Source organism: Lipotes vexillifer, unplaced genomic scaffold, assembly GCF_000442215.2.
Source record: "Lipotes vexillifer unplaced genomic scaffold, Lipotes_vexillifer_v1.1 scaffold265, whole genome shotgun sequence".
Classification (NCBI taxonomy): Eukaryota; Metazoa; Chordata; class Mammalia; order Artiodactyla; family Lipotidae; genus Lipotes; species Lipotes vexillifer.
Window position 1 is genome coordinate 1,375,741 of NW_006795112.1, and position 27,264 is coordinate 1,403,004.

Here is a 27,264-nt window from a genome sequence, read left to right on the forward strand (position 1 = left end):
TGAGCCGTGGCCGCTGAGCCTGCGCGTCCGGAGCCTGTGCTCCGCAACGGGAGAGGCCACAACAGTGAGAGGCCCCCGCATACTGCAAAAAAAAAAAAAAAAAAAATGTTTTGCTAAGAAAGAAAGAAAAAAAATGATTTTTCCCTTAAGAGGAATTCTGCTACCAGGTATTAAATAAGACTTTTTCCCCAGTATACTTGAATCTGTAAGTTGAGCATAATTGTATCTCCTTTTTACCTAAGGATGGATTAATATATCTAAACTGACCTGCATGTAGTCTACTGGGATACCCTGTATTATGCTGGCCCTTCTGGCTATCACTGTCTGACGGCATATTAGAAACAACAGTCATGTCAGACCCTACCTCTTGCCTTTCCTCTTGACAATTTATAGATCCGATGCTATTTAGACAGGTGTAGGAGTAATCTCACCAGTGAGGCAATTCCCTTGGGCCATTACACATGCAAGATATTTCAATTCAAAAATGCTATTGGAGGATTTCACTGAGAGCTCCAATAAAGAAATTGAAACTGCAGTGCTGAAACTAGTAAAAGGGCTCTGCTACAAGAAGCACTCTTCTCACCAAGCTGTTGATACCATTTGAGAAATTTACATCTTGAGACAGTATCGGATGGCGGTGATAACAAGCTCCGTGTCAATGATCCTCCAGGTCTGTCAATTGATCTCGTCCCAGGTAAAGCAAGAGCAGCGACTGTCTTATTGCAAAATAAATGCAGACCCCCAAACTGTCAGGAGCACAGCATGAGCTACTTAGTGCCTAAAAGAGAGTGAAATTCTATCAGAAAACCATGAACGTAGGGTCTATTCAGTTTCCATTTCAAGGACCATATTTGTGTGCTTGGGAGTTGATTTAAACTGCCTCTTGTTTTTCAAATACTCAAACCATCCTACCCATTTTGGGGGGAAATACTGAAGTTGTGGATAATTGAGAGAAAAAGTTAAAACAGGCAAGGCTCTAGCAGCTGTATTCAATGTGCTGTATTGTTGTGGAACCGCTTCAACACCCTGTCCCTCAACCCTCCCCCGTGTTTGTCCCACCACGAATACCTGAACCCAACGACGACAAAAATGTGAAAGACCAAGACGACTCACCCTTGCTGAGTAGCAGTGGTCCCTTGGCAACCGTGGTGAAAACATCACCTTAGCAGGTGACAGACACTTGGGCCTTGGCTAGGGCATTAGTGAACAATATTAATAAAGACTAATTAGATCGTTTTTGTTGAAATGTCTCCAAAGTGATGAGCAAAATAAAGCCAACCTAAAGAAAATATTTTAAAACCTCCCAATGAGCATGCTCAGAAAGAGCATTTTAACTTCTTTTAGTTTTAAAATGCTCAACCGTTTTCTTCAAAAACTTGGCTTGATCTTCCTGATTCAGTGATAACTGAAGTCATGCCAACTTTGATGTTTTTAGCTTCAGCTGTTTTAGAGCTACATGCGCTTTCCCCTCCCCAAAAGGTTGGAGTGAATTTTTTTCCTGAGTGAAGAAGAAAGCATATGTTTTAACCCTCATGTGCCTTTTTTGAAAAGGATGAATTAACATCCTATAATATTTTACCTTTGGGCTTAAAATAAGGAGTGTGGTTTGAAAGTCAAGGAGACATTTTTCAGAAATTAAAATGGAGACTCCAGCTTTCAGGATTAAGTCTGTGGATTTTGTCTGTTTTACCGAATACGTTTGGTGACTTGCGTGTCTGCTGCTATTGTTTTAAAATGGCAGCAGAGACAAGGCAGTTTGGAGACTTGAGCATGACGGACCACACACAAACCTAACTTCAGGACATCAAAAGAACATGAAAACTAATATGCAGAAACACTGGAGCATCTTGAATACATTTTTTTCTAACCAGATAAATGACAGAATGGGAAATAAAAATGAATTTAGAAAGCTTTAATCCACCTGACAGTCTAATTTTCCCTTCTAATTATAGAAATAGGAAGGAAGAAATAAATAATGAGAAGTTAGAGGCTGAGTGGTATCAAATATAACTAATCCCATTGTAGAAGAAGGAACATAGAAGACAGGGTTGTCAGGGTTGCTTCTGAGAGCCATGTCTACATTCTTTTCTATTTTCAACCATGCCAAGGCTTCCTGCAGATTTCCCTTGGGATCAGTTCGTCACTGGATTTCCTTAGGACACACCAGAGATGGTAAGGAAAAGAAATCAGGGTAATTGTGGCTGATCCAATGATGAGCTAGAAAGTTAGACAACAGTCCTGGTAATGCAGGACAGATATGTCACACGGCTCCTATAGTGGATGCAAAACTTAAGTGAGAAGTGGCTTTGGACTTAGGGTGGAACATTCCCCAGGTCACTATAGGTGGAAACACTGGACGGTATTTGTGCTTCCAGATCAGACCTAGGTCATTTTTGCAGATGATGATGCAATGCCAAGTCTAGTAGTATCAAGTTAAATCTCACTAAGTCACAACTCCCACTATACTCTGGTACGTACCCAAAACTCTGGATGAACAACAAAAGGAAAGAACTGGTAAAGAAATGACAAATGTCTCACTCTCTTACAATGTCAGAAAAGCTACGGGCAGAAAAATTGAAACCAGAATGAAAGAAAGGTTTAAAAGGAAATTGAGTCTGTGTTTACAAAAGGATTCCAATTCTGGGTGAACTGTCCAACTCAACCAGTTGCTTTGGAGAAACATGATTAAAGTGATGACTGAGGTGTTTTGTGTCCTAGCCTCAGTTTCCTTTAGTCCCCTCTGAGTCCTGTAACAGCCAATCAGAAGGAACCTGGCCCGGAGGCTTGTCAGTGATAATAATTGAAAACATCTGTCCATGTAGCAAGTGTGGGAAGCCAAAGCAGTTCCCTGACAGAGGGAGTTCTCAGACAGCAAAGCCATAACCACGACTGCGTTCATATTCTCCTTCACAGGCTTTTCTCACTGCCAGCTGTCTTTATTCTCCTGCCAGGAAAGCAAGGGGCCTGGGGCTCTTACCCGGGCTGGGGTTAAGTGAGCTGGGACTGGGGGAAGGAGGGGGGAAAGGCTGGCTCAAAGCTCTGGGTACAGAGATGAGGGCTATCTGTTTGGGAACTAAAGAGACCCAGGACTGGGAGAAAAGAATAGCAAACAGAGGAACCAGTGAGGTATGAGAAGGACAGAGGGATAACAATGTAAGAAGAGTTCATATTCTTCACTTAGAGGACCTGGCTTTAAATCTTAGCACAACCGTCTCTGTGTGACACAGGACAACCTCCATGAGCCTCAAGTTTTTCATCTTTAATATGGCGATAATAATAGTACCTATCTCATAAAGCTGTTGTCAGGAAAAAATCAGATGATACATTTGAGTGGCACAAGGCAAGGACTGAACAAACATTAGCTCCTTTATCAGAGAGAGGATGGCTTGCCAGACAGCACTTGAGGTTTAGAAAAACAGGGGCAGAGACTTCGACTGGAGGGCCTGATACCTTGGTCATGAGTAGCGATGTTCCTGACCATGTCTATCTGTCTTAGACTGACATGCTGACTGTCTTAGACAGTCGCCATGTCGTTGCTGCAAATATGGCTCATCCCCTGGCTGTAGCCTTTTAAAAACTGCTTTGCCAACTTGTGTTGCTTAGCTTTTTGTGATCTCAGTACTGACTCTTTCTGGTAGCTTCTCTCTGCCCCTAGAGCCATGGTCTGGGCTGCACCAGCTTCTGTCTGATCTAGCTGGCTTCACCTCACTCTTAATGTACCAATGCCTCATTCCCTCTGTCCCAGCGGTTGGCCAGATCTTTCAGCTTGGTGTTGAACATATCAAGGGAATATCTGGTCAGAGGAATGCCAGTAAAACATTACTTCAGCCAACTGAAGAGAAAATTCCAAATTGTAGGTTAGAGAAAATTTAAAGCAAGGAAAGTTGGAGCAAAAGGAAAAGAAAGAAATAAAGTTCTTAATAGGAAGACTTAGATGTTTTCCCTGCCTGCAGGAAAAGAAAAAAAAAAAAACTTTCATTGAGAATATAATAAACCAATAGATTCAGAAAGAAAATATAAACAAAAGATCTTAAAGGGCAACATTAAAAAATGCCCAATTAACCAGGTCATTTCATTGCTTAAGATACTCTGTACATAAATTAACCACCTCTGGAAACTTCATTAGCAGCCACATCACCACAATTGTATGTACAACTAACTCACAGTTATTTGATGTATGATATTCCCCTGGAAGCTTGAAGGAATAAATCCAGCTTGCAAAGAAGCCGAACTTACTTTTAGGGTGGGGCTTAGGTCCTGAGAAAATCTTGCTTAACACATGGGTGGCAAGAAATAATACAAAAGGAGAAACTTGGGGAGGCCAACTTTGTATCATTAGTTAAGAACAGTTATGTATTGTATATGCATCCAACATAAACACTTGGCTGAGGATGTTATTCCACTGACAGTGTTTGCCTTTCCTTATGGTCATCAGCTGGTGACTACTGCTACTTGGCTGCGAAGCACTTCATCCATAAAGAAAAGCACCATAAGTAATAATGAGTGTGAGTTTGTGTTCGTTGCAAAGCAAGAATTCAGCTTCAACAAGAGTTTTTTTTATCCAATTGAAATGAATCAAACTGTTTAACCTAACTGGGCTTCTATAAATCAGGAGTGTTGTCATATTAGTAATCCTCCTAGATAAGGCATGGCAATGAGGCGCCATGCAAGAGTACAAATGTATAAACACAAAATGAATAGATTCCATTGACCCTCTTCTATTCCGCAGCCTTGTACGTCTTCCCTCTATTATCGCTATTCAATAAAATTACCACTTAACCACTGACATTAGTAGATCTTTTTAACCATAGAGAGACTGTATTTTTCCTTTCTATGACTTTCTCTTCAGTATGCATATACAACCAGAGAAAGCTCTGATCTTGTGATGATTATGAGTTAATAAAATATAGGGGTGGGGTGGGTAATGTACATCCATTGGGAACTGGGTTTTTTAAAATACATATTATAAATATTGAGTAATTTCTTTTAAAAAATGAAGCCGGTATATGTGTTCTAATTTGAAAGGACTACCAATTTATATCTTTTGTATATATTTCCTTAAATCTCTTTCAGATAGTTATCTTTGAAATTTAACTCATACATATCTAAATTCACTCTTTGTCTACTTTGACACCTCTATGCAGCTATAATTTTCCCTTTTTTTTCTATACTTACTTAAGGGCAACTTGGTTCAAATGCCCCCAACAGCTTGCCTCTCAAGTTTCCAGATTCCTTCTCATCCAGGAAGGCTTTGTAATACTTCTATAGATGTATCTGATTTCCTTTCAAAATTACTTTTGCCCTGAATGGCACATTCCTGGCACATACACCACCATTCTCCATCCAAATCCCATGTAGACATTATTGATTGGTCACATCACTCTTTCAACTTCAGGGTCCTTCCCCACAGAGCAGACAGCCACCATCAGCCAGGTAAAGCAAACCTGTGTGTCATCTCTGCCAGAGAAGGTCTGTTGGTCCATTGCCACTATTCTTTTATAGGTGTTATGAAAACAAAAATGCAGACTACAGACACACCCTTATGCTTCCAAGAGAACAGGAGGCTCGTGTCTGTTTCCTTAAAAATTCCCAGTGTCTGCCTTTTTGTTTCATTCTTTGTTTTAATAAATAAATGTATGTCTTATAGTAAAAATATACATACGTTCCCTTTATATGTCTATTATATTTAAAGCATGTACACATATACCTAAGATATTATTACAACCCCTTAAATTTTAGGGTTTCCTTATTTTGCAGCAGAGTATCATGCTTTCCATGTGTTTCCGAGCGTGTCAACTTTCCTTACAAATCATTTCAAATTTGAGGAAGAAAAAGAGTTTAAGCTTTTTTTTGAGCTTTAAATTGTCAACAAGGACATTAGAACTCTTCCAGCCCAACTGTCTGATTTTCCAAAAGAGGAAACTGAGGCTGAGGAAGGCTAAGTGAATCCCCAAAGTCCTACATGCAGTAAAAAGTGGAGCCAGGGGAGGAAACCAGGCTTTTCTGTTTCTTTGTACACACTGATCTTCTACATCGATTAAAATTGTGTGCATTTACGAGACTAAAGCTTCCTCACTGAATCACCTTTTTCTCCAGGTTCCTATCGTGTGCTGGGTCAGTAAGCCTCAGGGATGTCTACGCAATTCTCTAGGTCAGTGAGATGGATTCTTTCTCATTTGGATGATGTAGACATTTCTGTGAAGAAGCAAGACTGCTCAACACAAACCTCCTAACTCCTGCATTCTATTTTTGACACCTTAACCTAAAGTAATTTCACACTACCTCATAAAACCTTTGAAAACGGAGCATCCACAGATGATATTTTGCACTTACTGAATTCTCTTTTCCAAAAAAAAATACCTCTAAATGTTACATAAGATTGCTGTATTTCCAAATTCAATTCTCCAGTCATCCTCTGTAATTTTTTTTTTTTTTCAAAAGAAGTAAAAAGAGAAGACAGGGGAAAGGAGAAGGGGAGAGGATTGACATGGAAAAGGGCTCAAGGGTTTCACTGATGATCTTGACTTCCCTCCTGGACTTAAGAAACAGAAGCTAACAAGAGTGGCTGTGGGTTTCCCTGGTGGAACAGTGGTTAAGGATCTGCCTGCCAAGGCAGGGGACACGGGTTCGAGCCCTGGTCCGGGAAGATCCCACATGCCGCGGAGCAACTAAGCCCGTGTGCTACAACTACTGAGCCTGCGCTCTAGAGCCTGCGAGCCACAACTACTGAGCCTGCGTGCTGCAACTACTGAAGCCCGCACACCCTAGAGCCCGTGCTCCGCAACAAGAGAAGCCACCACAAGGAGAAGCCTGAGCACCTCAGCGAAGAGTAGCCCCTGCTCGCCGCAACTAGAGAAAGCCCGCGCACAGCAACGAAGACCCAACGCAGCAAAAAATAACTTAATTGATTAAAAAAAAAAAAAAAAAAAAAGGAGTAGCTGTGGACAGCTTTGCTCTGACTGTAGATAGAAAAGTATAAGGGAGTACCTCATTTTTGTTCAGTTCAGCTCACTTTCTGCTTGAGCAAAACACATCTGGGTGAGCAAAAATTTAACCTGCCAGTGACCTATAAAGCAAAATCAATTTGTAATAACAGGAAGGTATATAATACCCAAATTTCCTACTGCAATGAAAACAGGAGTAAAGTAGAAGGTAACACATCACCTAAACTCAAAGATTTTGCAATCTAATTGAGGGAGATAAAACATATGTGCATGAAATAACTTAGAGATAAAAATAAACCGTCAACAATAATGTAATACAATCTGAATGTTTAAATGCCAAGAAAGCAAATAACGAAGTGACAGAATACAATTCTTAAAGGCTTCCTCGTAGAAACAAACTTAAACATGGTTTTGGATACGGTGACTGACATACAGTGTAAAGCCATTCAAATGTGTGTGCCTGTAAGGATAGACAAACAGGGAAATGGACCTCCGGACCCTGAATTAATGCAATCTGCTTTCGTTATCTTTTTTTACTTCTTTTTAATTAGTAGATTTTTCAGAACCGATTTAGGTTTACAGAAAACTGAGCAGAAATTACAGAGAGTTTTCATATGCTATCTAGCCCCACACACCCCCAAACACACATGCAGAAATCTCCTCTATTATTAACATCTTGCATTAGTGTGGGACATCTGTTGCAATTGATGAGCCAACATCAATACATTATTATTAACTAAAGTCCATAGTTTACACTAAGGTTCACTCTTGCTCTATATTATATAGATTTTGACAAATATATAATGACATATATCTACCATTATAGTATCATACAGAATAGATCTACTGCCCTAAAAAATCCTCTGTGCTCTGCCCAGTCATTCCTCCCTCTCCCCTAACTCCTGGAAACCACTCATCTTTCATTATCTCCAGAGTTTTGCCTTTTCCCGAATGTCATATACTTGAAATCATACAGGCTTTTCAGACTGGCCTCTTTCACTTAGCAACATACATTTAAAATTCAAACAAATTTTTTTTTTTTTTTTTTTTTTTTTTTGCGGTACGCGGACCTCTCACTGTTGCGGCCTCTCCCGTTGCGGAGCACAGGCTCCGGACGCGCAGGCTCGGCGGCCATGGCTCACGGGCCCAGCTGCTCCGAGGCCTGTGGGATCTTCCCGGACCGAGGCACGAACCCGTGTCCCCTGCATCGGCAGGCGGACTCTCAACCACTGCACCACCAGGGAAGCCCCGTCCACATTTTTTCAGGGTTTGATAGCTCATTCCTTTTTATCACCAAATAATATTCCATTATTCCATCCCATAGTTTGTTTATCCATTCACCCGTCGAAGGACATTCATAATCTTTTTGAATTTAAAAACAAAGTTTTTTCAACTTAAGTTTTTTAACCAATGCATTACTCAGGTAGGATATACAGTTCTCAGAACACATATTCTTTTTGCCTTGAGACTTCTTTGTCTAGGGGAGTATGTTGTCATTTTCTATAACATGATAGTAGGTCATCACTTCTCTCGTTATACTTGTGAGTCATGGACCACCTCACCCTTTTGCTTTCATTCTTTGGTAATGTGCAAGCAAAGCGTTTTAAAATATATAACCAAAAGATGAGAGTTACAAAATTAAGTTCTGAATTTTTAAATTGAACATGGTTATTATCAAACATCTATTGGGGTTTATGTCTTTTCCTTTCCTCTAGAACTACAAGGATGTTTTGTCTTCACAGCAAATCAGACTATAAATCTAAATTTGAAATTATGCCTTTTTCTCTCTTCTTTAGTCACAGTGTTAATTATATCCAAAGAAACAATTTTATGACTTTCAAAAGTGACATCCCAGGCTGTTGTTGATTCTCTAAATGGAGTCAGATGTCACCTGGCATACCTGTGTCTTCCTTTTTGACACCAAATAACACTGATAACCAAATTACTCTAGCAATAATAATTTGAAAAGCCTCCCCCACCTGCCATTTGAAGGAAATTTTCAGTGAAAGCCATTTATTTGGCTCCACAATTATGTATACATTGTTGATTTTAAGACAGCACACAGGAGGCTTTGCCAGAAAAATTTTAAAGTTTAAGTAGAAAAAATAATCACAATATCTTTCTGTCATTTGCTGCTTGTATTTATTTCCTTAAAATGCACAGCTAAATGCTCTCTACACACAGATATCACTTGGTAGGCGGGGTGTATCTTATTACTGGGTTATTTTCCAGTACATTTGGCGAAGTTAAGGTAAAGTGTATTAACTTTCTCTCAAAATAAAGATGAAAACAGAGTTGTAGCGGTTGTGAATGCTTCAGCCATTGTCAGGAAGTTAAGAACTGACAGGAGGTCCAAATAATCAACTCTGCCTGGTGCATATACCGTAGTTTTCCCCTGGGATATCCGGTCTAATCCTACAATGTATCTGACTGGCATGAATGTAGAATTACTTTCAATAAAGATTTTATTTCAAGCTTGGATGATTTCCCCCAAAACATCTTGTCACTAAGGCAAAGTATATCATAAAATATCTGATTTTTTTTCCCTCCAAGTCAGCTTTTGAGGGTGAAAAATACACATTTCAACTCAAGTACTCAACTCAGGTCAATTCGCTGTAAAAATCACATTTTAACATATCTAGACTGATTAAAGATTTGCCGTGTTAAAGAAATCGGAGAGCTGTCAAGGAGAACTTACCCTAAAGTCTGCAAATGTAAAGAACAAGTAACACATTTGCTCATCTACAATTTTCACCCCCCCCCCCACTGCAGTAACCTCCACGCAAAGAGCAAGCGGGACAGATGCCTCCACAAGCTAACACCGAGCTTCTAGAATATTTGTCTTTTTGCAAGTAAGGAATATTTAAAGGTCACACCTTCCAATAAGTATAAGATTGGTTCCAGGCTATAGGAGAAATATGAATGGCCTGGTCATGACCACACTAAAAACAATCTTCATTTCTCTATTTGTCCTTCTCTCTGTCTTTATGCTGTTCTCTTCCTTCCTGATGCCAGATTAAGTCAGCATGTCAGGATAGGGGAACCGTCAGTAGCAGTACACTACTCTGTTTTGAATTCATTGCAGTGTTTCACTTGGTGCTTGCTTACATTATTTCAGCCTTGGTGTCACTTTATTTAATTTATGCTTGGTTCATATACACTTAAAAATAGCTTAGGTTACCTATAGTCTCACCCCTTACTCACTAAAAGCACACAAATCACATGGTTTAGTTCTAGTGGGATAGAAGTAATTTTTTAATATTTAATAATTATAGCACATTTTACAATGTTTTAAATTCAAAATCCCTCTTATCTCTATTATTATACTTTATGACTAACATATAATATTATGATAAAATGTATGTGCAAGAATGAAAACTCAGCATGGATAGCAGCAGATGAAACTTGAGAGAGGCAAAAAAAGGTCTAGATTTGAGTCATAACAGGTGATTACAGAGGTGTGTGCTGAACAATAGACTCATGAGTTAGCCTGACGTCCATATGTACAAGGACAGATGCAGAAACTGGCACAATTTATTTCTCCACCACACTACAGATTATAAATTCATGTGTGTAAAAGCAAAACAAATAGTTTCTATCTTTAAGCCAAGTATTATATACATTTTGAAGGGGTTTGCATTTCTGCAGATACATCAAGCATTTTACCTAAAATAGAATTTGATGGTCAGATTTTAGATGACCAAGAAAAATGGTGTTACTATCTTTAACTTCAACCATCCATAGTATAAACCAGATAAAAATTACATTTTATTCTAAACTCCTCTCACCAGTTTTGTTCAAACTGGGTACATGTTAGAAACTCATTGTCAGATAATACATGGGAAGGAAAGGCACCCTGCACACTTACAGGCCCTTAACTAGCTCTCAAGAAATATTATCTCTGTTCATCTCTGCCTTCATGTTCTCATCATCTCGGAGTAGGTATGAAACTCAGGTGTGCCAGAAATGTAAATATTGTGCCACAATTGAAACTAATGTCCCCTGTGAGCCCTATTCTTCTAAATGATTTAAATTTAGTCAGTTCAGAGTGTCTTCTAGACACTTCTAGACATTTTCCTGGGTCCTTTCTAGTTCTGGAGGGCTATGTATGGCCTAAGCATTTGGTGGGGGGGGCAGGGAGAGCATCCGTTTATACAGTATTTCAATAAGTATTTACTGAGCACCTAGTACTATGTGCCAAACACTAATCTGGGTCTAGGAATACAGCACTAAACAAAAACAGATAAAGTCCTGGTCCTTAAGATGTTTACATTCTACTAGAGAAAGGTAGTAAAGCAGATAAGCAGGGTAGAAAGTGTCTGGCTTTTGTCACCTGTACTGGCTGGTCTTCATTTCCTTCTGGTTTCCTGTCATCATCCCCAACTTCCAATTCCAGGTCTTGGTTTCAGTCACTGGTCAGACAGACACTGTGGAGTTATCTTATGCCACCCTTGTGTAAATACACCATGCAGTAATTTGTCTTTATTCCTGATACATGGAACATGAGGAAGTCTGGAATTTTTTTATAACCCTAGGTTTTCCCCAAGGAGGGGAATATGGGTCTATCTGATCTCAGAATCCTCAAACCTTCCAACAGCCTGCATCCCCAGGGAAGGGGGATAAGAAGGACTCAGGATTGGGCCGCATTCATGGGACCTCACCAAAGTCTCAGCTCTCTTCTTAACTCTCTTTCTACCGATCCAGAGAAACCTTTCTCTTGTCTGGCAGCAGGGTAGCCTGGCTCTTGATCTACCTTCCAATCTATTGGTTAAGCCATCGCTGCAACTCTGAGTCCAGGGCACTTAGGCCGAGTCCTTTTCAATTCAAATGCCCTAGCTTACAAAAATCCAAAGCACTTTCTCTGCTTTTCTGTTGTACCATCCCTCCACTGAAGACAAAATGCTGCTGATTGAATCTTGGAGAAAAGAAAGAGGCATTAGGAAGGGTGGGGAAGAAACCTCAGTTATTATATATTATCCCACCTCATCTCTAATGATAGTTTGACTTTCCCAGAGTGTTCATTCTTTCGTCATTAATCTGGAAGCCCAAACCAAACCACACTTTAAATGTCATTCACTTTGCCATTCAATACGGGAATCTGGACCATCTCTGAATGCCTCCTGATGGGGAACTCATGTTCTTTTTAAGTGCAGAATATTTAATAACCTTGATAGATATTCCCCCTATTTTTCTAGTATACATTTGGAAAAATCTATACCAAATATTAATAATATCTAAGTGATGGAATTATCAGGGATTTTTAGTTTCTATTTTGACTCATCTACATTTTCTAAATTTTCTATAATAACTGTGAATCTTTTGAAGGAGTCTAGTCTATTTTCATAACTCTAATTCGTCGTATGGAGGTGAAATTTGTCTCTGGGACAATTCCAGGAACTGGATTTACTAGAGGAAAGTAGACTTTTTCTTCAATATCATGGCTTTTTGCTTTCAGTCGTCATGGCTTCCCTAATTGTTCTTTTTTCCGAACCAAAACACCATCAGTCCCTGCCCTGTGTCACTGAGGAGCCTGTCACTCTGCTTCACACATTCACCCCGGAGCCTCTATTTGTGCAGCCTCTCAGAGTCAAGTCACTGTGAGAAAACACCTAAAGCTTATTTTTCCTCAGAAAGTAAAATTAAGTGTGGACAAATGAATGCTGACACCCAAACTACAGGTGATTCTCTTTCAGCTATTCTGGGACCTTTTAAATAAGGAAACAATTTTCTAGAAAACTGCTGAAGATTTGATAGATGCCCTTAGCAGAATAGCTGTTCTCTTCACCTATGTGAAAAGAAATTTAAAAAAAAAAAAAAAAAAAAAGAGGTTGATGAATCCTGACTTTGCATATTGATAGTATTCCTTTTAGTTTTATCTAACATCACAAGGCAAATATTTAAGTTCTGTATTTTCCACTAATGTCTTATAATTAAGTGCCTTATTCTGCTTGGCCTAATTAATGCTGATCCACGCACAACCCCCAACGTTCTATATAACATGTTACTAGCACATACTAGTGTTTTAACTGCCTTATTGGAAAAATTCCAAGTAAAGAATAATAAACAGTCCTTTTTTTTTCTTTTCTTTTCTAAAAATACTCCCAACATGTAATACATTTCCTAGCCTTTCTCCCCTAAATCCAGGGCAATGTCTTCCCAGGATGGTGATATTATCCATGGTTATTGGTAGATCAACAGAGCTCAGGGAATAAAAATTAAGACTTCTTTTACTGCTGACATGGTCAAATGTGAATGGCTAAAACCATTTTAAAGCTTAAGAGAAAACAGTTAAAGGAAACAATAGCTGAAACTCTCAACCAATGTCACAAATAGTGCATTTCTTTTCACAGTGAGAAGTGAACGCTCTCAGAAGTTTAAAACACTGTGTGATTCTGGAGAAAAAGACAATATGTATTAATTTGGTTTTTCTTCCACCTGAACACCCTTCTCATCCCTGTAAATATATCCTTGGATGTGAGTTAGGTGATTAAAAAATCAAAATATGTCACCCGAGACTTGTGCTGACGTTCTGACCCACTTCTCTTCCACGTCTGCCTCAGGCCTCAGGCCTCAACATTAAGAAACCCCTTGATTTCAAACCCCAAATTCTTGAATCTTAGTTATTTGTGGAAAGAATATCTATCTCCCAGAGTAATAAAGATCTGCATCTTCATCTAGGTGCTACTGCCACTTAACTACATGACTTTGATCAAATTATTCAATCTTTCTCAGGTTCCTTTTGTCCATCTGAAAATTTTACTTCCCATCTGAAAAAGAAAAAATGGGAAGATTCCTAATGTATATTAAAGTTATCATGATTTAAACAGCAAAGTACTAGTTAAAAATACACACAGAAATCATCCACAGAGTAAAAATACCAGGTGTGTGTGTCTGTGAGTTGTAGGAAGGTAGCATCACAAATCAATGGAGAATGGTGATTTATTCAAGAACTGTGGTTGGGGGAATCAGCTAGCTTTTGAAGAAAAAGAAGATTGAGATTACCATCACATTTCAAACAGTAAAATATACTGAGATGAATTAGAGGATATGAAATGAAATCATTTTTTAAAACTAGGAAAAAATATCAATGACATTTATCTGATTTATTTAAATGGATGAATTTTATAATAACAAAAACAATGATAGAAATTCCAAAAGACATAGTGCTAGATATGACCACACAAAATTTAAATAAACAAAATTAAGGGAAAAAAGAATTGGGAGAATATAAGTACAACAAAAGTAATGAAGTATTATGCATCTTAATACATAAAAAACTCACAAATCTATATGTACAAGGATGTTCATTGTAGCATTGTCTCTAATAGCAAAAAATTAGAAGCAACCTAAAAGTCCATCAGCAGGGGAATGGTTAAATGAATTATTTCCATATTATGAAATGTAACAACATTTTTTTAAAGGGTGAGGTATTTTTATATGTACTGACTTGGAAAGATTCCCATGATATACAGTTAAGGGGGAAAAAAGAAAATTGCACCATATTATGTATTTTTTATCTCATTCTTTTTTAAAAAGAAAAATAGATAGATAGATAGATAGGTAGATGGATAGATAGAAAAACATCCAGAAGGAACACCCATCTGTTAATTATAGTTATCATGAAGGAGTTTGACTAGAAAAGCAGAGTATTTTACCTTTTTATTCTACCTACTCCTGATTAGCACACTGTTAAAGACTATGTGTTAGTTTTGTTATACAAAATAAGTAAGTGGATTAAGTAAACAAATAAAATGATATGCTCTCGATAGGAAAAAGGCAGGTGATATGAACAATTGTTCACAGAAGAAAAAATCCACATGGCTGTCCTTTTCTTGACTTCTTCCCCATTTCCTAACTTCAAAGAATCCTAAATTCAAACAATGGCAATCATTTTTCACCTATCAAGTTAGCAATTATTTTAAAAAGAATAAAACCAAGTGAGAATAATGCTAACAGGACTATGGGTTGTCATGTTACGTATCCCACGTTATCATATTTTAAGAAAAGAGAACCCATATCTTAATCTAGCGCAAGTTCTCAAAGTGTGGTCCCGGGACCAGCTGTATCATCTCCAGGAACTTGTGACAAATGCATATTCTCAAGTCCTTCCCCAGAGGTGCTGAACCAAAAATCTGAAGGTGAAGTTCAGCAAACTTGTGTTTCATATGGTTTCCAAATTACCCTCATGAATGGTAAAGTTTCAGAACTATGGATCTAATTGTTACATTTCTACTATTTTACCCTGAGGCAGGGTTTCTCAACAGCAGCACTATTGACATTTTGGGCTGGATAAATTCTTTGTCTGGGGGACTGTCCTGTGCACTGTAGAATGTTTAGCAGCATCCTTTGCCTGTACCCACTAGATACCAGAGCAACTCAACTCCCCCACCCCGCCCAGTCATGACAATCAGAAATGTCTCCAGACATTGCAAATGCCTAATAGGGGGAGTGGGAGCGGGTAGTTGCCCCTATTTGGAAACCACTGCCTAAAGAAATACTCCAAAATGTGGAGAAAGAGTACACAAAAAGATTTTTTAATACATCAATTTCACTTATACTAAGAAATCATAGGGTACAGCCCATTCTGTCCCATATAAGATAATGAGTAAAAAATATATACTACTTATATAAAACATGGGAATTGCTCATGATAGAAGTGAAAAACGTTGAATACAAAATTATATAGAAAGTATTTTCTTGAATATGTATGTAAATAAATTACTTATACATTTATATTAAATGCTGGCAGTGTTATTCTCTTACTCAAAACCCAAGGTTGAATTCCCATCACTGTTAGAATTAAGTCCTAAATCCTTACCAAGGCCCATGAGCCCGCCCACAGCATCTCCTACCTTCGCTGCCTCACACTCCTCTTCTCTATTCCTAGATCCACCCAGCCCAACTTCACCACTGGGGCTTTCTCCCTACTCTTCCCTGCCTGGCGTTTTCCTTCCCTTGGTTTGTGCACATAAGCTGCTCTCTGCCCCAGCGTCCCTTCCTTAGAAAGAACTTCTGAGCACCTTGTCTGCCACATGTGCACCTTCCACCTCTCTACACAGTGGAATAATCTAGGGGCTGTATTATCTACAGCCAGCCAGGCTCCACTCATTCTTGGTAAAGAAGAATCTCTGGGGATGGATTCTAGGCCATGAGAAACTTTTAAAAGGCTCCCAGGGTCAGTGGAAGAACCACCACTTCTGTTAATTTTTCTTGAAGTACCTCAGTGCCTGAAATCACACCGTATACTGATTAGCGTATTGTTTGTTGTCTGGTTCCCCCACTAGACTGTATGCTGCATATGGGCAGGGATTTTGTTTTACTCACTGCACCATCCTCAACATCCAGAACATCGTCAGGCACCTAGCAGGTGTTGAGTAATAGCAGGTCTACTGAGTAACAGATTTTTATGAATGAATAATGGGTACCTTGAGTTACTGTTCACAGTTGCTGGTGTGGTTTTTTTCTTTACTATACTTTACTAAATTTTCAAATTCTAATAGAATGTATTACTTTATAATCATAACAAAAGAAATTAAAGCTGATTTTTAAGTCTACCTTTGAAAATTGTGATATATTTGAAGCACAGTGATTAACACATAAAAGATATTCAACAAATAGTAACTACTGTTAGTGTTCCTTTTGATATTATCTACTATGTAAGGGCTTTGGCTATGATATCCCACTTTATCCATGGTTGTTATCACCTTATAGAATACATATTCCAACCAGAAATAAGCCATTTTGAAGTCTATGGGCTAGTCACTTTTTTTATTTTATCACTCCTCCTATCTTATTGTTCTGAATATTGCTTTAAAGATACATTAGACTCTCCCTGTAATGGCCAATCGATATAAATATGGAACAAGTGAATAACTGAAAATGTTTCAGTCTTTTGCAATGAAATCAATGCAAAGAGGGTACTCAATAAATGCAAAGAATAAGGCCATGTTACCTGTGAATGTGCGACTGCCATATAAAGTACCTTTTCCATGATGTGCTTTGAAAGAATTACATACACATAGCTTTAAAGATAATTTAAAAGCAAAAATGTCAGAATATAGCAGTAATTCCCTTTTAGGAGGATAGTTTTTTGCTTACTTTGGAAAACAATAATAATATGATGTTTAAGTATAAAATTGAAGACTTTACAATTAGCTTAAATCAATTAATTTATAAATTTGCGTATAAAAAATGACTGAATCACTAGTGAATGGCTGCCTTGAAATACATTAGTATTAAATGCAAAAATATTTGTGAATGCTCTTCTGCTTTTGCAATATTTGAAAATTTTTCTAACATACAGCCATGACTTTAAGGGAGAAGGTAGAATTCCTGCTAAGTCCCCAATCTTTAAAAAAAAATTAAAAGGCCAGTGTAGACAGCAGTATAGTTTGTGCAAATTGAGAGTAGGCAAGCATATGGTTAGCATGGACCCCCCCCCCCCACAAAGTAGTTATAGCACATAGGAAACATAAGTTGAGCACATTGAAAATTTATTCTATTTTTAACAGCCTCTCTTCACTGAAATGGTCAGAGTCACAATTAACATTTCACATACAGTGGATGAGCTGTATTTTGCAAGTGTGACCTGATGGCAAAAGTACGTTTACCACCGCACTTTCCCCATTCAATTTAAACCATCCTAAAGTTATGTGTGCTGGAAAATCACAGCCATCCAGAGATAGGGAAGGGAATATTTTTAGTACACCTCCAATAACCTGAGGCTTGTTCTGCAGGCAATTATGTGGCTTTCTACTTGCTTTGCAAGTCACTATGGTAACAGCAAAGCACAAACTTAAAAGGAAGTTTGCATCCATATATCTGTTTGGAGCTGGACTGTTATTAAATGCTTTGGTCTTCTTAATTCAGCATTAATTTTTAGTTTTATGGTAAATCTCTCTTTCATTTTGAATCATTTGGCTGTGATTTTAAGCAACTAAGAAATTCCTTTGAGTTAGCAATTCAGCTCACCTTTGGAAAAACTTACCCAGCATAAGGCTCTGAGGATTTTTTTTTGTCTGGGGCCCAGCATCTATAGCTCTGGATTATAGATTGTTTCTAAAATAATCTAAAATTGATGGATCATTGCTCCGTCCATTTGGGCCCAACAAAAAGTAGCTCTGGTATTTCTTCTCCTTCTTATGCTGTAAACTGTATATCACCTTTTTGATCTCTTGCCAGAAAAATGAATTCTTACCCACATCAAGATTTTATAAACTTGAATTTACTTAGCGGTATAAGAGTTTCTTTTAAAATGAACACATATAAAGTGCTATTTTGTGAACAAATTCATAAAATCATAATTATTTTTGTCAGGCTATTTTAAACTAAGCAGTGTTCATAAATAGCCTTTTTCAAAAGAGTTGCAGTTTGGGGTCTTTTTCCTATTAGTCAAGCATTCACAGGCACTAAACTTTGAGCTCTTCGTGTGGCTGCAACTCACGTATCTTTGCTATAAGGATTTCTTGGGAGTAATCTAATGGTGAGTAAACAAACACGTAGAAGAATTTCCAAATATTGATCTAAGATCTAAATGTTTCTGCACCTTCTTACCGTCCATCAATTTACTGTATGGCAATCTCTCAACCATGTCTCTGCTCTCACCTTTCTCATTCAGATGTGGTCTTTTGCCTTTTGGCCTTTGTTTTGTCCTAAAAAGGGAGTTTCTTTCATTTCTTTGCTGAAAACAGGTAAAATTGTAGCTCAAAATTTACAACACTCTCATGGAGTTTAAGGCCAGATGAAATCTAAGCTCTACCAGAGGGGTGGAACTTGCCAGAAATGACCACAATCTGACCTCTTTGAATTAGCTGCTACGGAGTTCTGAAGCCTGGGTGGCATAGGAGGGTAAAATCCATAATGTTTCAGACTTAGTAGATCCTTAGCAAAGCACACTAGAAGTAACATTTCTTAACGTGTGCTGCTTATTGTCTCTCAAGAAAGAGGATCCACAACGTGCAAGTAAGTTAGGGAGCACAAGAGTTACACAAAGATGAACAGGGTTAGTTTTCTGCAGGACTTGTCAGAGCCTTTATTATGCTGTTGTGCATTATAAATTTCCAAGCAAGAAAAATGGCATATAATTTTCTCCAAAACTTTTCTTACTCCAGATTGCTATTTTTGTGAAGTATGTCACAGAGATGGTGTTTTGCAGAACTCACTTTAGTGAAAGCTGTCTTGGAAGTACTGCCAAACCCATAGTAAAAATGTATTTGGTTTCTGAATCAGATCCTCCCCTCCAATAATACAACTCAACTGCATTTTAAGCGACTGGAAGTACAACTTACTGTTTTTGAGAGTTTTCCATCCTACATACTAGATTGCATTTTTTTCCATGCAGGGCTTTTATTTCTTTCGATAGCCTCTATTTCTCCTCTACATATGTTTTACTAGTTGAAGCCTTCAGAAATAATGACACTTGCAATGCCCAGATAGTCCCCATAGTGAGAGTGGAAAGTATGACACCCATTGATGTGAGGTAAAAAACTGAGATTTGAATAATTTCGTAGGATTGTATTCTAGCTGTATTTTGACATTGTGGTTGACTACTTATGTGGTCCTAAATCAACCACTTAACTATTTAAGAGTCTGTTGAGGTACAGCGTAGGTAAGTTCACATTTGAACAGTGAAGTCTATAACAGCATGAATACATCCATAACAGCATGAATACATTTTCCAGACATCCCCAGTTTGGGAGCCTTCTTTGCTAGAAATATCTATCACCACTCTTTACTATAAAGGGGTTTAATCTAATGTGAATGTTGATGTGAGAATATTTTTGCCTGTTTACATGAATCGTATAGTTCGGTAGTTGTTGACTTCGACCCCAAAATAGTCTTCACCCTCAGCATCTTTTCTAACCTAAAGATTGATTGATTTCTCAATATACCAACTACTGGTTGGTTGATATTCAGAACATAAATTGCCAATGAAATACATACACACACACACACACACACACACACACACAAGCACACATTTTGTAACAGAGAATAGACAAGAAAGCATGCTTTCTGTATAATAGACATCCACATTTTCTTAACATTCTTTCTTAACTACATTTGATTTTTCTAAAAGTTATTGCAAGTAACTTAATTTTCCCACCTTGGAAAAAATTCCAAGCTGCTAAGAACATTTAACCTGCAGTAATGCAAATATAACAAGAATACAAGACTAAGTGTTATTTGGTAAAATCTACTTGTAACAAGATTACTTGAAAGCACCCATTAGTTAAAACTGGTTTTATTAAAGTCACATGGAGAGTGTGAAGAGAAATGGACACAAATAACACAGGTTGAGATGGCATGAATGTTCCACATTCACGCACACAGAAGAGCTCAAAGTGAACACTTGTCCATGGGAAATTTAGGAAACCGATGACTTGGCAGAAATCCATTACAGGAGTCCTCTCGCATGATCCACTGGCCAAGAGAGAATCCTTTCCCTGAGGGGGCTCTGACAGCCCGCTGTAGCCTCCTACTCTTCACTCCATTGAAACTCAGACTTGCTTTCCTCTAGATTTGGTCCTGTTCTGGATTCTCAGATCAGGACTTTTGCTGAGCAGGAAAAATATAAAGAACACTGGGAAAATTAAAAAATAATCTAGTCCCATTTCAGCCTTCTTTTTCTCCTCTCACAGCTTGAGTCCCGCCAGCTATATCTTTCCTGTATGCCCTGGAGACCCCTCCAGTCACGCCAGTTCCTCCAGATAGCCTAGACCTCTTCCAGCTTCTACCCCCATAATCTCCAATGATGACAGCCACGACTGTCCCCTCCAATAATCAGCTCTTGGACGTCCCTTGATTTCTAGCCTCACCTTGAGTTTGACACAATTCTGGCTCCCAGCTACCCCAAATCTCATTGTTCCTGCTATTGACTGAAATTATAGCCATTATTAACTAGGAAACTGTATCTCCCATCATCAGCGCCTTGAAGTCACCCCTTCCCCTTTCAGTCTCCCTGGACTCCAGGTCCTAATGTTCTTCTTCTCCCCTGTTGGCCTTATATCAGCCATTCACCTTCATACTTGAATAGGCTTTTGCTTTTTTTTTTTTTTTTTTTTTGCGGTACGCGGGCCTCTCACTGCTGTGGCCTCTCCCGTTGCGGAGCACAGGCTCCAGACGCGCAGGCTCAGCGGCCATGGCTCACGGGCCCAGCCGCTCCGCGGCATGTGGGATCTTCCCGGACCTGGGCACGAACCCGTGTCCCCTGCCATCAGCAGGCGGACTCTCAACCACTGCGCCACCAGGGAAACCCTAGGCTTTTGCTTTTAATTTTACCTTCTTCATGCCCCATGCCTTCTGAGCCCTGTTCTCTGCTAGATAATTCTTATCAGCTTAGACCTTTGCTACCTATGGGTAATGTTTTTAAAGCAACTTTTACCTAATAGATAATTAATTGATCAGTTATGTTATCTCTCTCCATATTTGTTTAACAAATTTTTAAATTATTATTGTGGCATAGTCAATGAATGAGTTAGCATCCCAAAAAGGTATTACTTTAAATCCAAAAGAGAGGGCTTCCCTGGTGGCGCAGTGGTTGAGAGTCCGCCGGCCGATGCAGGTGACACGGGTTCGTGCCCCGGTCCGGGAAGATCCCACATGCCGCGGAGCGGCTGGGCCCGTGAGCCATGGCCGCTGGGCCTGCGCGTCTGGAGCCTGTGCTCCGCAACGGGAGAGGCCACAACAGTGAGAGGCCCGCGTACCGCAAAAACAGAAACAACAACAACAACAAAAAAAAAAACAAAAGAGAAAAACTGTCTTCCTTCACAATGAATCATACAAGTGATTTTTATAATCAAGAGGTCTGGGAGAGGCTCAAGAGAGACTTTAAGCCAAGGTAAATAGGTGTGTTAAAGAGAAGCAAAGCCCCAATCCATTTGTGCCTACTCCATGTTAGGAGAGTGTTTTAAAATCATTCTACAGACTTTTGGTAAATGTAGTAGCAAAGTGGCACAGTTTCTTACATTCCAAAGGAAACTCTAAACTTGAAATCTCTGATAACTCACTGATACTTTAAATGTGAGAATCCCTTCCAGAAATGTAGTCATGCCAACATTACGCACAGGTACAAATGCTTTCCATTTGAAGGAGAAGAAAAGTGAAAATGGGAGGCAGAATATCTTGAATATTTAGTCCAAGTTTAAGAGTCATTTTCCCCACAATAAATCCATTGTAACCAGGCTGTCAATCACAATGCTACTGTGAGGAATAAAACTCCAGACCCCGTTATGGAAGGACCTATAACCATGTGGAAGATGGTAGAGTGACACGTCAGCCCAGTTATTAAGCATAGGAGCCATAACACACCCCAGAGCAATGACGGGAGCTGCAACCCACCTGCCTGCGTCTGAGCCTCAGCTCTGTGTGATATCAGGCACTTCACCGCTCTTGGCCTCAGTCTTCTCGTTTGTCAAAAGGGCTTAAATAATAGATACTACCTCATGGGATTGTTATGAAGTTAAATGAGACCGAAAAATTGCTTAGAATAAAATCAACTATATTTCAATTTAAAAATTAAATTAAATAAAAAATAAATAATAGGGACTTCCCTGGCAGTCCAGTGGTTAGGACTCTGCACTTCCACTACGGAATAGGGATGCGGGTTTGATCCCTGGTCAGGGAACTAAGATCCCACATGCCTCTGCGGCCAATAAATAAATAAAATCGCTTAGAATAATACTTGATTTTTCTTGATTACTACTGATATTGGTAAGGTCAAGGACATCTTGCTGACATCTTGTGGGGAGTCACAAATTGAAGGCTTTGGCCCTTCTCAGTCTCTTTCAGGAGAGAGAAGGCATGGGCTTTTGGTCACAGAAATGGTATGTCAGAGATCTGGGTTTGTGGAGAGATGGAAAGAGAGCAAGTCTTCCTTCCTCCTGCCTCCTCTGAGTGGGGACTAGGTAGGCCCACACAGACCAAACACAGAGTCCACTAGAGCTCAACCAGTGCCCCAGTGGGCTCTGAGACTGGATGCCCCACTGCCTTGCAGTAAAGTATTCTTTTGCCGCACTTTATTCTCTGAGCTTATATTTCCCTTGGGTCGGTATTCTGGAGGAACGCAGAGTACAGTATTTCTTAGCACCCTGTCCTTCCATGTGCTCTCCCTATTTCCCTAACATCACTAAAACCTAATTTTAATATAAAACCAAGGAGGTTTCAATGGTGAGAATAAACATTATTTTTTTTTATTTTAAAGTCTCAATTGATAGGAGGGGGCTTTATTTTCTTTTTAAGAGTCCCGTGTTGAAGCAGGCAAGACATTACCAGTAATAAAACCACATCCTAATGTTTCATTGGTATTCCAGCTCTCCACAGTCTTCACATAAGCAAACATTTCTTTGATTCCAGTGGGACTCTTCTCCTGTGCAAATGCTACAGGCTTCTGCATTTTATTGAGATGTGAGCTAAATTGAGTAAAATGGGTGGGGACACTTAGAATTTTGTTATACACCTAAATGTCCCAGAACCTACCCTGTCTACAAAACATATTGCAGTTAGCATTTGTCAGGAATACTTTACTCATGCTAACCACTAAAAACTTCATTATTTTTTCGGTCCTTCCATCATGAATTATGTATCTATTGGTCTCTTTTTTGTGTGTTTGGATTCTTATACATTCTGTGCATGTCTGACCTGTTTCCACCATTGACTATAACCACTTCACAGGTTGAATCTTGTTAACTCTCCACAGTAACTTTTTGCTACTTTTTTTTTTTTGCTACTTTATTCATTTTTGCTAGTTTATTTTTTTGCTACTTTATTCATTCATTCATTCCACAAACATTTGTTAAGCACCCACAATGGCCAGGTATTATGGGGATAGAATCCTCCCCCCAAAAGTCATAGGTTCTATTTCCATACAGTAAAGCACACAGAGTAGAGGATTAAATCATGCTGTGGTCTAGTTGTATTTCTGGAACCTGAATTTTTTTTTTTTTTTTTGCTTGTGTTGCGTATTCTGTGTTTTGTCAGAGCCAATCACTGCCGTTATTTTCCTCCTTTAAGTTGAAATTTAAGGAAGAAAGAGGATTCAAGAGCACAGAACTTTATAATTCAAAAGTAGCCACAATTTTATTCAAACTCCAGTGGGTCTTTTTTTTTTCTCTCTCTCTCCATAGGATAGTGGCCGAAGCATCCAAGAACCTCATGTCCACACAAAGCCTGGGGATTGTATTTGGACCCACCCTTCTGCGAGCTGAAAACGAAACAGGGAACATGGCGGTGCACATGGTGTACCAGAACCAGATCGCCGAGCTCATGCTGAGCGAGTACAGTAAGATCTTTGGCTCGGAGGAAGACTGACAGACAAGACAAGTTCCTGAGTATGTTCACATCTGTCTTGATGCCTAATATTTTTACGTTTCTGTAAACATATTTCTGAAATATTTTTTTCCTTTCAAGCGACAGATGCCTCATTTTGTGAAAACTTAATGATGATTTTGTGTTTAAGTTCCAAACATTTGAATAAAATAGTTGACAGTATTTGCCTATATGTGTTCTACATTAACCCCTTCAGTGTTGTGCCTTCCAGCACTTCTAGGCATACATTATGCATGCTCCATGCTATAAAATAGTGTTCAGAGGACAGCACATATCCAAAAATAGCCTTAATTAAACTCCCGGGCATTGGATGTGTGGTTGTGTATGTGTAGACATGTGAGTGAGTGTGAGTGTGAGTGTGACTGAGAGTGTGGGTGTGTGTCCACACAGGTGAGCCTCTTCACTACCCTGGCTGCCTCAGGCCTCTGCCCATACGCCCATGGGTACAGGAGTAGAACTAAAAGAGGGGAGAAGGCAGAAATGAATACTTTTTAAACAGAACAAAGGAAATCAGGATCTCAACCAAAATAGACATATTTCCTTTTTCAAGAACCTTTCCGTTAAGTGTAAATCTAGTCCAGCTATCCTTGGTGCTAGATGCTGAAATTTACAAATACATGTTGAATGGCATTTTTTCTGAAGAAAAATGGCAGTTCAAAACATTTGCCATTGGATATGTTTTTTTGTTTTTTGCAGTATGCGGGGGCCTCTCACTGTTGTGGCCTCTCCCGTTGCGGAGCACAGGCTCCGGAGGCGCAGGCTCAGTGGCCATGGCTCATGGGCCCAGCCGCTCCGCGGCATGTGGGATCTTCCCGGACCGGGGCACGAACCCATGTCCCCTGCATCGGCAGGCAGACTCTCAACCACTGCGCCACCAGGGAAGCCCTGGATATGTTTTTTTACATATATTATTTGCAGTCCCATAAACATACTGTCTTATAAATTAGAAGCAAAACTAGTGCCCTGCAATTTTGATCTTTATATTATACAGGAATTGCATGACTGCTCATTTTTAATGTTAACATCCATTTTGAATCTTCATCAAACTGTATATCTTCCTTTTCCCTGGCTATGTCATTTTATGTAGAATTTTTATTATGCTTCTGTGGATGCTTTATTGGTGAATTACATTAAATCCATCTAGAAAGAACTTTTTTTTAAAAGGCTTTTTTTTCATATGCCCTAAGGATTACTTGACTGGACTTGGATTGCTTTAATCCATTTGATGGTTAATTTCAGTTGTCATGGATAAACAAAAGGGTAACTGTCTAGAATATATCAAACATTGTTTTATTTTGAAAACTGTGTTCTAGCTGAACACATCTCATAGCCGGTTTTGTGAAATTATTCTGCTGATATAAATGTAGACTTATGTTTGACAGCTTTTTAATCAAATTCAAACGGAATAAATAAAGCTAATCCAGTGCGATAAAGAGTAAGTCTAGTTACCGATTTGTTCATAAAATGAAAAATAAAGCATGTAAATAAAACACGTGAAGCATGGATCCAAGAGCAAACACTTAGAGCAATAAGGAGCTCAGAGGCCTGGGCTGTCTGCGTGGGTGGGGTATACGGTGGAGGGAGAGCGGCTGCTCGAGAGACAGCCAGATGTGCAAGCAGCTCCAGCATCCACGGAGCTGCCTGAGGAAGGAGAGGTTTCCCTTGCCCCTGTTGAATGTCTTCATTTTGGCAATGGCGCCAGTAAGTTGGCTGATGGCCAAGAACACAAGCGACCACAATAAATGCTGAAGTGTGGTTTCATGGAGTGGGACATATACAAATACCACAAAGCCAAGGAAAGTCACATGAGGCAGAACCCCATGATCTGAAGTTGCTGGTAGCAATGAGCTAACAGACTTGCAGCTTTAAGCTCTTCTTTTATTCAAAATGGTGCTTGTGCCTTTCAGAAAAACATGGAGACATGAAACAAGAGTTTCTGGCATTCAAGTCCTCCTCATTTCCATGACATTTCATATTCTTAATTAGGTCTTCTCCAAGACTTTCATTACTTCTTAGTAGTCTGAGTGTTAAAATCTTATCCCTTCCCGTGTCCATCTTTAAAGTAATTCTGGGAGCAACAGCCAGAGAGAAGAAACACTAGCAGCCACGGACACGTGGCACTACCTTCTCTGAGCAGGGACTCACAGCCCCTTGCCTCTGCTGCTTTCCAGATTTATGATCTTCAAAAGCAGCAGCTTCTTGATTTCCAATCTGATGGGATTTAGCCTTATTCAAACCCCAGCTGTGTCCTGTCGCTGCCCGCTAAGGGCATTTAATCAAAGACTGTGTTTCCTCTCTGGAAGAAGACCGTTCCAAGGTGCTGAGCCAAAGCGCCCATCACAGGATCTGACTTATACACACTAAAGGCATAAAAAAGTTTACGCCGAAAGGTCATTAGCTTCCATAACATCTCAGGGACGACGATGATGCTCATATCCACTGTTCCAAGTTTAAAAGCCAAGATTGTAGGTATACTAGGTTGCCTCACTGAGGGGTTCGATTTTATAAAACTGATCAACATTCTCCATGAAGAAGACATTTAAAGACAATGAGCATGTCTTAATCACCTTATCTGATCCAGGTGCAAGTCTAGACTCTGCTGGTCGAATACAAAGTAAGGCAAATATTACTACACTAGGCAGTTTCACAGTCCAGTAAGGGAAACAATCACCTAAGGATTAGTTACAGTTCAATACCAGATCAGGCGCTCAGCCCTCTTAGTGACCATGTAGCCCCAGGGTTTAGCACCTCTACGCAGAGATGCTCAAAAAGTATTTTTTCCAGTTTTATTCATAAGAAAGTATTTTTGAATGGGTGAATGAGCAGAAGCTAGTACAGAGGTGTAAAGTTCAGTGGTTGACAAAGAACCAAAAAAACAGATTGTGCCTGGGAGAGTCAGGGGAAGCTTCACTAGGAAGGTAACCCTTTCAATCTGGCCTTGACCAATCAGTAAAACTAACCAAAGAAAAACGTAGAAGACACACTAGGGAGCAGG

At 39.2% G+C, this 27,264-nt stretch overlaps 1 protein-coding gene across 1 annotated transcript in view; it reads left to right on the forward strand.

Moving 5' to 3' along the window:
• The window catches only part of ARHGAP15 (Rho GTPase activating protein 15), a 596,184-nt gene extending 571,933 nt beyond the window's left edge, over positions 1–24,251 (forward strand). Inside the window, exon 14 of the mRNA XM_007467470.1 lies at positions 24,068–24,251. Coding sequence (XP_007467532.1) covers positions 24,068–24,251 — 184 coding nt within the window. The remainder of the gene's footprint in view (positions 1–24,067) is intronic.
• Positions 24,252–27,264: the final 3,013 nt, after the last annotated feature.